Source organism: Stegostoma tigrinum, chromosome 27 (genome assembly GCF_030684315.1).
Source record: "Stegostoma tigrinum isolate sSteTig4 chromosome 27, sSteTig4.hap1, whole genome shotgun sequence".
NCBI lineage: Eukaryota > Metazoa > Chordata > Chondrichthyes > Orectolobiformes > Stegostomatidae > Stegostoma > Stegostoma tigrinum.
This window is the reverse complement of record NC_081380.1, coordinates 43,342,310-43,359,701: the sequence shown is the minus strand read 5'-3', so window position 1 is coordinate 43,359,701 and position 17,392 is coordinate 43,342,310. Positions and strand designations below refer to the sequence as shown.

The window sequence follows — 17,392 nt, the reverse complement described above, 5'->3', positions numbered from 1 at the left end:
ATGGAAAAGAGGGGACGCAAGGAAGAAACAAATAAAGTGGGGTAGCAAGAATATGAGAGTAGAGTGCTGAGACGATGGGGTTGCAAAAGATAGTGAAAGTTAAGGGCCAAGCAGTTAGGGGACAACTGAACAGTGCCAGCGATGGAGTGGGGTGGGGTGAGGGCTGAGAGAGTAGTGGGAATGGAGTGGCAGGATGTCTTATTTTGAGGCGGTGCAACAATGAGCACGGAGACCTCAGGCAAGATGTGGACAGAAAATTGCCTAGTGTGTGGAGGAGCAAGAAAGAAGGGAGTAGGTGAGGGCACATCGACAGGAGAATGCAGATGAGGACATTGAGGTGAGAGAGAAAGCACAAGGGAGTTGGGCACCGAAAGAAGCACCAGGTGGGAGCATGAGCACTGACAGGAGGAAAACCAAGTGCACATACAGATATCTGATAGACGGGTGAGTGCACACAGGGGCATCAAGGGCTGAGTTGATCCGCAAAGTGGGGCAGTGAGATGCTGGGTAGACTCACATGGGGAGGCATAAAGAGTACTGAGCTAGCATACTATGGCTGTCAAGCAGACCTGGTGGACATAAGACATACTAGGATGAAAGGAGAGCACATGGCACTGTGAAGTGAGCACATATTAATATAATGACAGAGTACGTAGCAGGCAGCAAGGAGGTACGTTGCATAATACAATTCAGTTATAGGACTCACCACTGCTGGATTTAAACACCAAAAGCTCAGGGTCAGCACAGCTGTCTTTTTCCGTGAGCTTCTCCTATATCGAGGGCGTGCAAAGAAACCATTTTCATCAGGAATATCTGGCTGATTGGTCCATGTGTAAGTCTGCTGCACTGCCACCCTATAGTCATCTATAAATCTACAGGGACAAAAATATGACTCATCACAGCAATCTTCCCTCAAAAATCCTATTTGTTCTTAATGTACCATTTATTCTTCAAAAGAAAATTCCCGCTTAACAGCATTGCGGATGTACTTGCACTAGACACAGAGGTGCAGTTCAAAAAACATGCTCACCATTCCCTTTCAAGGTCAATGTGGGATGAGCAACAAATGCTTGCCTTGCCAGCAATCCTCACATCTCAAGAAAGAATGAAAACAACTTCCTTGAAATAATAAATAACTCCACACTTAGCCAATAATGTAATGCAATTCACTACCTAATACCCCTAGCTTAAACAAAAACTTGTGTTCAAAATGTGACAAACTTTCTATTGCTGCAGATGGACTGCTCTTGCAAGTTCACAAGAGAAGAAAACTGCAGATGTAGTTTCGGGCTGAAATGTTGACTGCTCCTTTCATACAGATGCTGCCTGGCCTTCTGTGTTCTTCCAGCTTCCTGCTTGACTACCTTATTCCAGCATCTGCAGTTTTCTTGTCTCTAAATAATTTTGTGAACCTTGGAGGAGCAGTCCATCTGCAGCAATAGGAAGATTATCACATGGCTGGAAGAACGTAGTAGGGCAGTGATACTGGAAACGTTGACTGTTCCTTTCCTCCAGATGCTGCCTGGCCTTCTGTGTTCTTCAAGCCTCCTGTTTGTCTACCTTCACAAAAGTATTTAATCTATAACAATCTTCTGAGATTCTGACATATTGTAGCTTTGCATTTCAGACTTGCACAAAATGTTAACATTCAACAATGATTATCAATTTCACAGGATTAAATGATGCAGTACGATGATGCCATCTAAGTGCACAATTAACATCTTTTGAAGGAAATGACTTTCTTTCCAGTTTTAGAAACTAGATGCTTCAAATACTTAACTTCTTTTGGTCATTAATTTACACAAGTATGGTAGATGCTTTAAAATATGTCATAGTAAAAGAAAATGCCACAGTACATAAACAAAATTCCTTGTTTTTTTAAAAAAGGGTACTCCAATAGCTTAAGGAATGCAAATACACACAACTACAAAACAAGTAAATTGAATTAAATTCCTTTTCTGTTCTAACATTGACTTATATCAGACGAGGTGGTTGATTTTTGTCATTTAACTTTCATACAGGGCACTGCCCACAAAACTGTCAAGTGATTATAGCATACGCAATGGAAGTTCCACTAATTGTTAGAAATTGTATTTTATAATCAGGCTGTACTCAATTTCAAATAGTCTCATTTTTGCAAAGCACAAAATGTTTGTAGCGGGAAAGTTCCAAATAATCATATTACGTGAAACATCATTTTAATTGTTTATTTCAAATCACACCTTCTGAAGAGTGAATAGATCCTTTTAAAAAGATTCCAGCACTCACCTATTGCTGTCCCTGAAGAGAAAATCAAGCACCATGAAAAGTCCTTTCAGCATTATCTGTGTTGGTGGACTTACAGTTGGGATTGTTACCGACTCCTGCTGTCCATTCATCATAACTATCTTTTCTTCTTTCTCCAGTACAGCATCCAGGTGTTTCTGCATATCAAAAGCTCTTTCATATATATAACTTAACACTAAATACATATTGAAGTAACAAAGATTAAAGCAGCTACAGAATAAGCGATGGCATTTGCCCATTAATCATCCACATGAAGTGCAGTCCTTCCGAATGTATAGTATTGTAAAATTGCATTTCAAACAACTGCAGCTGACTGCAAACGTGCAATTCTCCCTCCAGACGTTGCATTCCTAAATATATTCAAGGAACTGACATCTGTAAAGTAGTATGAATATAGATCCTTGAATCATTCAATGGGCGGAGGTTACCAATCTCAGAAGTAAACCTGAAATGCTGGCTCTATTACTTTAATTATGGAGATACTGAAGCAAGTTATTAATACTAATTGTATGGCTGAAACCTGAAAAAGCTATTCAGAAAAACTGAACCAAGTTTTAGATTTAAAACAAAATCATATTTTCAAAGCCGTATTTTATTTCTCTTCTTCTCCCTTCATGGTCTTCATATTCCATCCTTAATTGAAAGGGGGCAGGATAGGCACAATCCCAGGTCTTAGCAAATCACAGAATCATAGTAATACCCATAATCAACCATAAAGTGAAATATAAGAATAACTGAAGAATGCAGTTTGATATCCATCTTTGCAGTGCTGTTAAAATATAAGTAACAGTTTAAACTCGCGAGTCAGCTTTTGGCCTGATCATAAATGGCTGAAATGCAAGACTTTCTCAGGTGGAAATGTCATGAACACAAAAACCCTACGGTGAATTCAACTCTGTTTTGAAAAAAAGTGTTTAGGTGACCAATTTGTTTTTTTACGCACTTCAGAATTCATTTCTTTTAGTGCTTTATAAAACAGATGTACACAAATCTAAAACTTTCTATAATACAGTAAACATCTTACTTTTTATCAAGTACTTTGGTGCAGTCTACTTGGGCTTTCACAAAGCTATGGATAAGGTCTGCATGAGAAACACAGCAAGGGTAAGAGCCCATGGAATCCAAGGAAATTAGGCTAATTGGATTCAAAATTGTCTCAATGGTAAGGAGCTGAAAGTGAGGAGCAAGAGGCATTTTTGTGACTGAAAGCGTGAAACCATTGGGGTTCCACAGGGATCAGTATTGGTGCCCCTGTTGTTTGAAGTAATATATAAATGATTTAGGCATTTAATGTAGGAGGGTTGTTCAGTAAATTCACAGATGATACAGTGAGGAGGATAACTGCACATTCCAGGTGGATATGGACAGGCTGGTGAGTGACAAATGGAATGTAATCCAAATAAATCAGGTGACGCACTTGGGCATGATAAACAAGGCAAGGGAATGCATGATGAACAGTAGGACCCTGTGAAGCAGCAAGGATCAGAGGATCTTGGCAATGTACGTGTTTAGGTTGCTTAAGATAAACGAAACATCTCCAAGTTTGCAGATGATACCAAGTTGGGTGGGATGGTAAACAGTGAGGAGGATGTAGAGATTCTTCAGCATGATCCGAACAGGTTGGGTGAGTGGGCAAATCAATGACAGATGCAGTATAATTTGGATAAATGTGAGGTTATTCACTCTGAATGCAAAAGCAAGAAGGCAGGTTACTATCTGAATGATTAAGTTGGGAGAAGGGAGTGTGCAGTGGGACCTGAGCATCCTTGTAAACCAGTCGCTGAAGGTAAGATGCAGGTGCAGCAGTCAGCAAAGAAACAAATGGTATGTTGGCCTTCATTGCGAGAGGTTGAAAGTACAGGAGCAGGGATGTGTTGTTGCAGTAATACAGAGCCTTGGTGAGGCCATACCTAGAATATTGTGTGCAGTTTTGGTCTCCTTTTCTGAGGAAGGATGCTCTTGCTCTCAAGGCAGTGCAGTGTAGATTTACCAGGCTGATTTAGGGGATGGCAGGTCAGAGATATGAGGAGAGATTGACTAGGTTGGGATTGTTTGCGCTTGAGTTCAGACGAATGAGGGGATTCTCATAGAGGCTTATAAAATTCTAACAGGACTGGACAGGGTAGATGCAGGGACGATGTTCCCCATGGAGGATGTGTCCAGAACCAGGGGTCCCCAGTATGCCGATTCGGCGTAGACCATTTAGAACTGAGATGAGGAGACATTTCTTCACCCAAAGAGTGGTGAGCCTGTGGAATTCATTACCACAGGAAGTAGTTGATGCCAAAACATTGAATGTATTGAACAGGCGACTATATATAGCACTTGGGGCAAATGGGATCAAAGGTCTGAGGAGAAAGCAGGATTAGGCTATTCAGCCATGATAGTGAAGAATGACTGAGCAGGTTCATGGTATGAATGGCCTCCTCCTACTCCTATTTTCAATGTTTCTTCGTTAAAATGGTTAAATAGGCATATGGGGTACTTGCCTGAGGCATAGATTTTAAGAGCATTGAGGGTATGCTGAAACTGTACAAAACGTTCGTTAGACTACAGTTAAAGGAGTGTATGCAACTCTGGAAGACATTACAGGAGGGATATGATTGCATTGGACATGGTGCAGAGGAAATTTACCAGGATGCTGCCTAGGCTGGAGAGTTTTAGTTATGAAGAAACGCAGATTGGAGTTGTTTTCCTTGGAGCAGAAGAGACGGAGGTGATATGTGATTGAGATGTATAAAATTATGAGGGGCACAAATATAACACACAGGAAGGAACTCTTCCCCCCCTTGGTAGGGGTATCAATGACTTTAATGTATGTAGGCATACATTAAAGGTTAGGGGCAGGACATTTAGAGATGTGAGGAAAACCTTTTTCATCAAAGAGTGGTGGGAATCTGGAATTCACTGCTTGTAGGGTTGGAAGAGGCAGAATAAGAAGTACTTAGATGTACACTTGTGATGCCAAGGCATACATGGCCATGAGCCTGGTGCTAAAAGAATGGGATTTGAATAGTTAGATGACTGTGCCAGCCAAAAACAGGCTTGACGGGCCAAAGGGCCATTTTTTGTACTATTGACCTCCATGACTCTATGACCTTAACCTCTGTGCAGAACCTTCAGGGAGGAAGGAGGCCGCAATTACAATGTAATAGGTTCTCCATGACTGGTGTAAACATTGGAAGTTACAATGCATGTTTAAGAATAAGGAGGCCAGATCAAATCAACAGGCTCAGTTCAACTATTCTTTCAGTCTCTAACCTAAATATTGTATCTCAAGTCGTACGTCCAAAGTGATAGGAAATCAACAAGTTAAAAATGAAAAATAAATGCAATGCAGAGAGCTCTGGTAGGGAGAATACAGCTCATAGGTGCTTAGCAGCTCTCTCTGTCAGCTACAAACTACAGTTGGCACATAACAATTTAACCAGATCTTTTCTTTACTCATTGTGGGGAAACTCCTGGATGCCACCTGGAGGTTTCTCCAGTAGAACAGAAACTCAGAAGTCTTTACCAATCGTTAGTGATCCTAACACTAGCTCATCTCTTCACTGCTTGAATCTTTAAAACATTAGATGTTATATTGAATTCCTAGCTAGTATTCAGTCAGTTTATCATAGGGGAAGCAAGATAAAGTGTGAAGCCTTTTTGTATTTTGATCAAAGCCTTGTTACTCTTATGAAATAACCAATTTACCTGTAAAATGGAAAACGTAGCACCAGTTAATCCCCATTTATGAAAAACATTTAGCATTTCCTTCCCGTTCCAGACTCTGCAGGACATTTCATATTCCTTTTCCACCAGATTCCCAGAACACTCCTTTAGCCAGCTACAAATAAGAAATTTATATAATTAGCTTTTCATGAGGTAGACCTATGCGAACGTTTTATAAATCTTAAACTGAAACAATTTTCATCCTAACCAGAGAAAATATTGCCAGTTGACTAAAATGTCATGTCAGAATCAGGTACAAATAATGCAAGAAACCAAAGCATACTTAAGCAAAACAGTATCAAGAGAAACCGTGGGAGAATTCTTTCTAGCCCCTGAGCAACATGGACAATGGCAAGTCAGTTGGCAAGATGCAAAGTGACTGGAAAGATGAAGCTCCCAATTTTAAAGAAAAAATGTCAGATTCTGCAACTAGATTTTCAATGGAGAGAGGAGAATCTTGCAAATGACCTATCTGCGTGTTCATTACAACCTAATTGCAACTTACTGATATGCAGTTTTGTATTCTCCCAATGACCAGATAAAAGCTAAATGGTGACAATTCCCAATATTAAAGTCAGAGCAGTTCTTGTGGTACCAGCTATTCACTTGCTCCTCCAGGCCTCTATCTTGGGCAGAGGTTCCCAACATCTCAGATTACATTCCATGGTAGCAACCACCAGCACCACTCAACCCCCATCTACAAAAGTTAGCACTGGACACTCACCAGCCTCACCACATCACCACTGCACATCTTCAACCCATTCAGAATACAGCTCTCTACTCCAATGTTGCTGTCTGGATGGAGAAGCACCCACTTCACGGATTGAACAGGAGTGCGTCCCAAGGCTCCTCATTAAGCACTCAATCCCTTTGTTCAGGCTTGGATGCTGAGAGGCTCTCAGACTTGCCTTGTCTGTGTGCTTTGCCACCTGCTTCAGCACTTAAATGTTCATAGTACTTCTGCATTGCATTGCTGACCAGCACAGACAAATCCCGTAATGGTTGAAAGCAGTGATCAGTCAAGGGATGAACATGTTGCTATAAGGTGCAATGTCAATGTCAAAATTAACCTTTGTCCCAGCAACTTATGTGACAAACACTGCATGCGGAGTTAGTCCGGGCAAACTGTCATAAACAGTCAAAGGCAGCATCCAATCTCAGTACAGGGATTTGGACACAGTCCTTCAGCCAGCTGGGGTGGTCAGGATCAGGGGTTCTACATCTATGCATTTCAGGGAGTGGGCCATGAGGCTGTCTACAGTTCCAGCACAACCAGTCCAGGGATTCACAATAGGTCAGTCAGGGAGCTGCACAGAGATTAGTCATGGATCTGCTCCCTCAATAGTTGCAGTTGTCTATTCAGCTTTCACAGGGTATTGGGCCACGGTCAGTCCTGGGGTCAGCCTAATAAATGTCAAGATTTATTAGATGCCAGTATTGTACAAGGGATGTTGGAAAACCAATTCTGGGGACTCAAGGCAACATGCAGAGTGGACAAATGTGAAGGATATGCAAATCAATGTGTAAGGGTAGGAAGCGATAGAGCTTTGGAGGACCGAGGTTACTGCAGGGGAAGGGATTTAATCATCAGTCACAATCACCTTGCTTTGATGGTGTGTGTGTGTGTGTGTGTGTGTGTGTGTGTGTGTGTGTGTGTGTGTGTGTGTGTGTGTGTGAGAGATGGTGTAACACGATGGTTGGCGTAGCTGAGGTGTTGAGCCAGGGTCCCAGGATAAAGTTGGGTGATTGAGACATAGAAGAATCAGGTGAGAATATGTGGACGCTCAGCACTGAAGTGGTCAACAGGGATTGCAAGGAAGAAAGAAACATGGAGGCTTGGAGTGGGGGAAAGGAGTCATCCTTGATTACCAGGGACACTCTTTGCCAAGCGCAACCTGTGTTGCCAACTATTCTTAGGCAAATTATAAATGTACAATGAAATGGAAAATGGCTGCAACCACTCTCAAAGTCGATGGAGGGCATTTATGGCCCCCTTATCTGAACATGAGCTCTACTTGAGAGGAATGAGAGGTTAATTAACTGAATTAATCAAGCACTTATGCAGCACATATTGAACGCATCTGTAATCATTGTACCCTGCATATGAAACATATGTAGCAACCAACTGTGCAGGAAACTAAACAAGAATAAAAAGAGCTGCAGATGCTGGAAATCAGAAACTGTTGGATAAACTCAACATGTATGGCAGTATGTGAGGAGAGAAAGCAGAGTTAATGTTTCAGGTTTAGCAACTCTTCTTCAAGACACTTCTTTCGGTCACTAGACCTGAAACGTTAACTCTGCTTTCTCTCCGCAGATGCTCCTGCTGTGTTTTTCTAGCAATTTGTTTTTGTTCGTGTGGCATACTAAGCCTGGTTGCAAGCAAATTTGACTGTGTCACGAGTGATTAGAATCACAGGCTATCTTAAAAGTGGCACCATGATCTACAGTTCACAGTTGGCACTTTATTTTTCTTTTTGAAGAGAAAGGTAGCAATAAACATACACCAGTAAATCCTCTGTAAGGTAATCATGAATTGCGAATTCGCCTACCCGCGCCAAAAATAATTAACAACTAAAATTAACATACGCAGACAAAGCTTGTGTATCTGTGATTTTTAATGAGCTCTGCACCTGCAAATTCCATCTTTTGCAGGGGTTCTCAAGAATGGAATCCTCGGAGATAAGAAGAAATGGCTGTAGGCGTATTTGTCATCGACAATACTGTACAGCGCACATCTTACAGCTTAATAATATAATTCTTAATAATAGATACAAATGAAAAAAGTCATCAAATTATATAACTTATTAGTTGCTACAGTTAAGAGTGATCAGAATGCAATCATCTGATACACAGGATGAGACAGCAGAGCCTAGTAATCACTACAACATATGCTGTTTTGAACAACATACAAACTATGGATTTTGTGGCAATTGTTTTGTTCAATTTTTGCTTTAAGAAGAATGGTGATAAACTGTTCCAATGTTCCAAGTAGCTAAAATATACCCTATACCGAAAGCTCAACAACCACAGCTTACTCAATCCAACTTTATTAAGTAAAAGCAGTTAAATAAAATTGGTACAATTAATAAATAAATACACAGACATGTTACTTACTTGGTAAAACTATAGCAGACTGTACGCAGTGCCTCATGATCATTTCTCTTGATATTTTGGTTGACCATGCAATCCAGTTCTTCTCGAGCAAATAACAGCTGTCTCTCTGTGACACTAAAGCTAGATGACTCCCGTGCACAGTCTTCAATATTATGTGCTTCATCAAAGATAACAATTTGATCTTTCAAATTTATCTTCATCTATCAGGAAAGCAAAAAAAAGCAGAAAAAGCAATCGTGATGCTCTAGTACAATATGGTCCACAAAGAACATAAAATTGTTTGATAAACGGTTTACAAAAACACTTACACTCTCCCTTATCTGTGGATCCATTAGATAGTTGTACGGACAGAATACAATGTCTGCCTCTTGCATCAACTCACGAGATACAAAGTATGGGCATGAACGAAGCTTCTTTCCAAGGCTCACCAACTCTTCAATGTCCCAAGCCAAATGCATACCATGAATCCACTGTAAAGTTTTCTGTTCATTCATTTTATGGACTCCATGATAGTAACGACATGATTTCCCCTATTTGGAAAATAATTACAAAGTTCTAATTTTTAGAGATGAATGAAAATATCATTTCAAATAGTAAAGAATAAGATGATGCAGCACTTTAGCAAGAACTAGTTCACTCATTAAAAATGACATGAAGTCAGCTAAATTGAAAATTAAACATGGAAAATAAACATGTCCATGTGTGGCCAATCATTTAAAAGGACATCAGATAATACCATTTATTTAAAAAAATTCTACTTCTCTTACTTTACTGGTAGGCTGCCCTCATGGTACTTTAGTTGAGGATTAGAAATTTAAAATGCTGCATAAATACATGTTTTGGGACAGACAAAAAAGCTAATTACAGAACACCAATCCTGATATGTTCCTAAATGAGCCACAAAATCAATTAGAGATAATGGGAACTGCAGATGCTGGAGATTCCAAGATAATAAAATGTGAGGCTGGATGAACACAGCAGGCCAAGCAGCATCTCAGGAGCACAAAAGCTGACGTTTCGGGCCTAGACCCTTCATCAGAGAGGGGGATGGGGGGAGGGAACTGGAATAAATAGGGAGAGAGGGGGAGGCGGACCGAAGATGGAGAGTAAAGAAGATAGGTGGAGAAGGTGTGGGTGGGGAGGTAGGGAGGGGATAGGTCAGTCCAGGGAAGACGGACAGGTCAAGGAGGTGGGATGAGGTTAGTAGGTAGCTGGGGGTGCGGCTTGGGTTGGGAGGAAGGGATGGGTGAGAGGAAGAACCGGTTGGGGAGGCAGAGACAGGTTGGACTGGTTTTGGGATTTGGGACTGGTTTGGGGAAACCAAGCGGAGGCTTGGGGACCGCTTTGCAGAACACCTCCGCTCAGTTCGCAACAAACAACTGCACCTCCCAGTCGCAAACCATTTCCACTCCCCCTCCCATTCTCTTGATGACATGTCCATCATGGGCCTCCTGCACTGCCACAATGATGCCACCCGAAGGTTGCAGGAACAGCAACTCATATTCCGCCTGGGAACCCTGCAGCCATATGGTATCAATGTGGACTTCACCAGTTTCAAAATCTCCCCTTCCCCCACTGCATCCCTAAACCAGCCCAGTTCATCCCCTCCCCCCACTGCACCACACAACCAGCCCAGCTCTTCCCCCCCACCCACTGCATCCCAAAACCAGTCCAACCTGTCTCTGCCTCCCTAACCGGTTCTTCCTCTCACCCATCCCTTCCTCCCACCCCAAGCCGCACCCCCAGCTACCTACTAACCTCATCCCACCTCCTTGACCTGTCCGTCTTCCCTGGACTGACCTATCCCCTCCCTACCTCCCCACCCACACCTTCTCCACCTATCTTCTTTACTCTCCATCTTCGGTCCGCCTCCCCCTCTCTCCCTATTTATTCCAGTTCCCTCCCCCCATCCCCCTCTCTGATGAAGGGTCTAGGCCCGAAACGTCAGCTTTTGTGCTCCTGAGATGCTGCTTGGCCTGCTGTGTTCATCCAGCCTCACATTTTATTATCACAAAATCAATTAACCTGCTTGACACTGACTGACTTTACATGAGTGCTTTAAACTTTTGCTTCTATTATGGAGAAACACGTTGCTTGTAGGGCACAGGCATATCTCTACTGGTCTTGAAACAACTGGAAATGGATCCAAATTAGGATTAAAGCCTGTGAGCCACAACTGGAAGATAGCCAACAGAAGGCAGTCCACATCAGAGTTAATTGGTGTGGGTTACAGAAACTAAAGGGTAGAGATGTATAGGAAGCTAATGGGATGAAAGTAAACAAGAGGGCACAAGTGTTGGGAATGTGAACAGATGGCTAAAATCAAAGCAGTATACACAGCCTGGTTTATTCGAGTTGGCTGTGAAGACTTAAGCTGATGGATGTCAGATATAATGGCAAGTTTCTATTTTGATTTCAGATCAAATTTATCTTGTTGGCCATCCGGTTTAGAATGGAAAACTCTGCTATCCTCCACAATCATTAACTATGGATCGTTGCTTGGAAAGGACTTCAATTATGTATTGGAAGATGACAGTCTTCATATTACTTAAAAGATATCACCATTAAGTACTATTTTTATTAATAATGTTAGTATTGTTTCCAGTTAGATTAGATTTTAAGCAACAAAAATTTAGCTGCAAGTAACAGAAAAAGAAACAGATGTATCTTCCAGATATGTGTCTTCATCCCCAAGCCGCATTGCAGCTTTTTCATTTGCATTATGCTAAAGTCAGTAAACCTAAATCATAACCAAGTGAGGATTTTTACATTCACCTAAGCAGGCAGACAGGGGCATGGTTTAACTTTTCTTCCAAAAGTCTGTATCTCATACAATAAAGTGCACTTCTCCAAACTGCATCGAATTGCGAACCCCAATTACATGTTCAGGTTCTGGAGTGGGGCTTGTCCTTTTTAATCTCAGAGGCTGTTTCTACCACCACGTTAATGACAAATTTTCATGAAAGGTTGAAAAGTGCAGAATTATTTTGCATACACATAGAATAAACTTGTTGTAGAATAACATCAAAAGCGTCAAAATCATGTTAATACTTTTCTAAGTTCTCATTTGCTCTGAACAGATCAAGAATTAACATAGAGCTGAATTTTATCAAACATCAGCTAAGTGTCACAGTAAGGAAGTTTTGTGAAGGGTTTCTCTCCACTACCTGGGAAACCCCAATTAGGCACTGATGGTTTATGAATAAATCCTGCACAAACCACCTGGTGGGAGTATTTGCAAACATCTTTAACTTTTCCTTACAACAGGTTCCCACCTTTCAAGAAAATCACTATCACCATGGTGCCAAAGAAAGATCTGGCAACGTACCTTAATGACTAGCCCCCATCATTATGAAATGCTTTGAAAGGTTAGTAATGGCACACATCAACTCCAGCCTCCCAGATCGCCTTGATCTGCTGCAATTCACCTTCGGTCACAAGAGGTCCAATGCAGACACTATGTCCCCGGCCCCACACTCATCCCTGGAACATCTGGATACCAAGGAAACTCAAGTCAATTTCCTATTTTACCTCTATCTTCAACAACAAAAGTCCAACAAAACTCATCTCCAAACTTTGAAACCTAGACTGTGTTCCCCATTCTGCAACTGGATTCTTAATTTCCTGACCCACAGACCGCAATCTGTAAGGAGGGTGGCAACAACACCACCTCCACAATAGCATGAAACATCAGTGCCCCGCAAGGTTGCATTCTCAGCCCCTTACTATACTCCAATACTCTCATGATGGTTTGGCCAAATTCAGCTCTAACTCCATTTTCAGATTTTCTCACCATAATGGGTCAGATCTTAAAACAATGATGAGTCAGAATACAGATTAGACAGCTTAGTGGCATCATGTAAAGACAACAATCTCTCCCTCAATGTCAGCAAAACAAAGGAGCTAGTCAACGACTTCATGAAGCAGACTAGAGGACACGCATGTATCAATGGAGCGGAGGTGGAGGTAGTTGAGAGCTTCAAATTCCTAGGAGAAAATATCACCACCAATTATCCTAGTCAATGCACATCAACGCTACAGTCAAGGAAGCACACTAACACCTCTACTTCCTCAGAAGGCTAAGAAAATTCAGCATGTCCACAATTTTTATAGAAGGACCACGAAGGGACCTCTCAGATATTAGAGTTAATCTTTCTTGGCACCTTCTCTGTAGCTGTAACACTATGTTCTGCATTCTGTTCTATTACCCATACGTACTTACGTAAGGTATGATTTGTCTGGATAGTACACAAAACAATACTTTTCACGGTTTCTTGGTACGTGTGACAATAATCAAATCAAATCAAATCAAATCGAGTCTTTCCTCTTCGTGCAAAGGGGTGCTTTCTGTTTTCTTATTTGTTAAATCACTTATGTTTCCGGCAGATACTCAATCCATAGGTAGATAGTTGCCCTTTTTTCCCCACTGAAATGAAACTAGTGACTTAAATCTTCTGAGTTAAAAACTTGAATGGACGGAAAAATAAAAGTTGATGCTACTTCACAGATGTACATAGATGGATCATAATGATGGCCCATATTGGTAAGTAGGAAAAGACACTCCATTATGTTAACAGAATGAATTGAAGTAATAGACATTTGTAATCATTAAGGCAGAGGACAAATAGAATGAGAAAAGGCAGAACTTTTCATTTCTTATCCAGTGCCAATATCAAGCTGTCACTGTTCAAACAGAGAAACGGTATAACATAGACAAATATAGTGTTTAACTCCCACTTGTGACACAGAGAAAGATCATTCCTAACTTCAAGATGCCACGGTTCTTTCAAAAGAAAAGTATAAAGTATTTTTGCAGGAACTTCAAAACTCCATTGTACAAAGGAGGAAAGTAACATTTGAATACACATTTTTTAAAACTTTGTTTTAAAATCCAATAATATTAACCAGAATGTACACCTTCAGAAGGGTGTCCTCTGATCAAATATGTCAAGATCCATAAAAATATACATTAAACTTAAAATCTCAACATGGCTCTTGTTGTAGCCCAAATGCATCTTCCTAACACTAATTAATGAATAATTCAGTAATCTCATAATTCTATGTTAATTGCAAGCAGACGTTAAGCAGAATGCTGCTGTATCCCCATCCTGTGTGGGGAGGGTGGGAAGCAGATGTTTTAAAGAAAACACCTTTCATTTGTTCACACTGTTAATTTCCTTGATTGGAAATAGCTACTAATTTGACTAGCTATAATTGGTTGTTTTCAGATTGATAATACAGCAAATAGTTTCAGGCTCAAGTTGAAAGATCATTATGAAAATTTTAAAACTCAAGAACCAAGTCATTAAAATTGAGATGCCGGAGTGATGGTGTGCTGTACCGGCATGATGTGGGAGCTGGTAGACCCCATTGTGATTCATAGTGACCGCATGTGTAGCCAAGAGTTGGTTGCTTGAAGAACTCAGGCTCAGAGTTATTAGGCTGAAGTCTAAGCTTCAAACACTGTGACTCACCAGAGAGGGAGAGAGTTACCTGGATGTGGTGTTTCAGGATACAGTCACTGCCCTTAGATTAACCACTTCAAATTCAGTCAATGAAGGTGCGATTATCAGCAAGGCAGGGTAGAGGTATCCAAGAGGTAGTGCTGAAGGAGCCTCAGTCCTTGAGCTTATCGAACAGGTTTGAGATTTTTGCTCCCCGTGTGGCTGACAGTGGGGTCTGTAGCGAGTTTGAGCAAACTGGCCATAGCACCGTGGTATAGGGAGCCATTCAAGAGGGGAGAGAAAAGGGAACTGTACTAGTTATTGGGGATAGTATAGTTAGGAGAATAGACATTGTTCTCTGTGGTCAGGATTGACAGTCCCAAAGGCTGTGCTGCCTCCCTGATGGTTAAGGATATCCATCTGGGCTGCAGAGGAACTTGGTGTGAAAGGGGAAAAATCCAACTGCCGTCGTCCATGTGGATACCAACGGTATCAGTAGAAAGCGAAAAGAGGTTCTGATAACAGAATATGAGCAGCTGGGGCTAAACTAAGTAGCAGAACCAAAAAGATAATAATATTCAAATTACTACTGGAGGCATGAACAAATTGGCACAGGGTCGAAAAGATTACAGACATAAGCAAGGGGCTCAAAGATTGGCGTGGGAGAAATGGGTTTGAATTCACAAGACATTGGCATCAGTGCCGGGGAAAGCGGGAGCTGTTCCAATGGATTAGGCTCTACCTGAATCATGCTGGGACTGCGAAAATCTTCAAACCATATAACTAGGGCTGTTGTGAGGGCTATAAAGTAAGTAGTTAAGGGTGAGGTGTGGTTAAGTTGCATGGAAAGTTATGGAAAGAGTTGGAGGTTTTAGCCTCAGCAGAGGTTACATTTTCCAGAATAATATGAGAGAAAGTATGGAAAGGGTCAGGAAAATAACCTTCAGGCATGGCAAATAAGAGGAAAACTGTGAGAAGGAAGGCAGTCAACACAGGGCTGAGGATAACAAGGTGTAGAGCTGGATGAACACAGCAGGCCAAGCAGTATCAGAGGAGCAGGAAAGCTGGCGTTTCGGGCCTAGACTTTTCTTCAGAAATGGGAGAGGGGAAGGGGATTCAGGCAGAAGGCAGACAGTAGGGAAAAAGGAGTTATTTTCAGGACGACAGCCAGTGACAGGAGGACATCCACTGTGGCCAGTGCTATTCACGTGCTAGATTAATGATCTAGACAAAGGAACTAACAGCATTGTCACTCAGTTTGCAGATGACACGAAATTAGGTGGAGGGACAGGGAGTATTGAGGAAGCAAAGCAGCTACAGATGGAGAGAGATAACAAAGTGTGCAGCTGGATGAACACAGCAGGCCAAGCAAACTTGGACATGCTAGGTGAGTGGGCAAAGAAACAGTAGACAGAATACAATGTGGCAATGTTTGGGGTTGCACATTTTGTGGAAAGAATAGAGGCATAAACTATTTTCTAAATGAGGAAAGACTTGTGAATTCTAAAGCGCAAAGGAAGTTGGGAGTCCTTGTTCAGGATTCTCTTAAGGTTAACATGCAGATTTGGTTGGCAGTTGGGACGGCAAATGCAATGTTAGCGTTCATTTCACTACAAAGGCTCTGGTCAGACTGCATTTGGAATGTGAAGCACAGTTTTGGGTCCAGTATCTAAGGAAAGATGTTCAGGCATTGAAGGGAATCCACAGGAAGTTTACAGATCTGATCCTGGGGATGAAGGGCTTTGTCATATGATGAGTGGTTGAGGACTCTGGGCCTGTACTTGATGGATGAGAGGAAATCTCATTGAAATTTAAAGGATATTGAATGGCCTGGGTACAGTGAATGTGGAGAAGATATTCCACTAGTAAGAGAGGCTAGGACCCAGGGCTCAGTCTCAGAGTGAAGGGACAATCCTTTCGAACTAAAATGAGAATTTCTTCAGCCAGAGGGTATTGACTCTACAGAACTCACTGCTGCAGAGGGCTGTGAAGGCCAAGTCATTGAATGTATTTAAGACAGACATAGACAGGTTCTTGATTAATAAGGGGATCAAAAGTTATGGGGAGAAGGCAGGAGAATGGGATTGAGAAACATATCAGCCATGATCGAATGGTGGAGCAGACTCGATGGGCTGAATGGTATAATTCTGCTGTGATATCTTGTGGTCTCATGGTCTCCTGGATCAACATTGAGAGAAACACGGGAAAAAGAATATTGATACTCTTTTCAAACATAAATGGTGCTCGACCACGGGAGGACAAGGAAATAAAATCAGTTGAGATTAGATTCAGGAGTGTTGGAGTGAGTTTTTTTTTCTAGGCAAGGTGCAATACACTTGTTACGGAAACCTGCTGCCGGTGTTCAGTAAATGTATGCGTAGCACTTGTAAACACAGTTCAATCGCATTGATAAGACTTGGAAATAAAAAGCAGTTCTGTGACATAAACTTAATTCAAGTCTACTGAGATGACTGCAGATGTTATAAAGCCAACACTCAATTCATTCAACTGAACCCGCAGTGAGAAATAACAGTATCACTATTTCCATAGAATTAATAGCACAATGTGCTCACAAAACATTAGTGTCAATAAGATTCCTGCATGGAGTTCAATGAAATATGTTAGAAGAAATAACTTTACTCTTCAAGGACATGTGGTACTGAGAAACAAGCATTAAAATTGTTTTTTATTCATCCCAATGCAATTAAGCAGCACTTAAAATATCTGTGCTTTAATATACCAGCTTATCCCTTTAGCAGTGCTCTCACCTCAGAGTCAGAATTCAAGAAACTCAGTTTTAGTTGACATACAATGCAGTACTGAAGGAGGAC

At 41.4% G+C, this 17,392-nt stretch overlaps 1 protein-coding gene across 2 annotated transcripts in view; it reads right to left on the bottom strand.

Annotated features, from left to right (window-relative positions):
* Positions 1–17,392, bottom strand: part of brip1 (BRCA1 interacting helicase 1) — a 243,832-nt gene that overhangs the window by 147,841 nt on the left and 78,599 nt on the right. Inside the window, exons 8-12 of one of the 2 annotated variants that reach the window (XM_059655417.1) lie at positions 9,426–9,647; positions 9,118–9,317; positions 5,983–6,115; positions 2,269–2,423; positions 707–872 (exon numbers count right to left, since the gene is read on the bottom strand). In XM_059655417.1, the coding sequence (XP_059511400.1) occupies positions 707–872; positions 2,269–2,423; positions 5,983–6,115; positions 9,118–9,317; positions 9,426–9,647 (876 nt within the window). The remainder of the gene's footprint in view (positions 1–706; positions 873–2,268; positions 2,424–5,982; positions 6,116–9,117; positions 9,318–9,425; positions 9,648–17,392) is intronic. The other variant, XM_059655418.1, reaches the window with a different exon arrangement.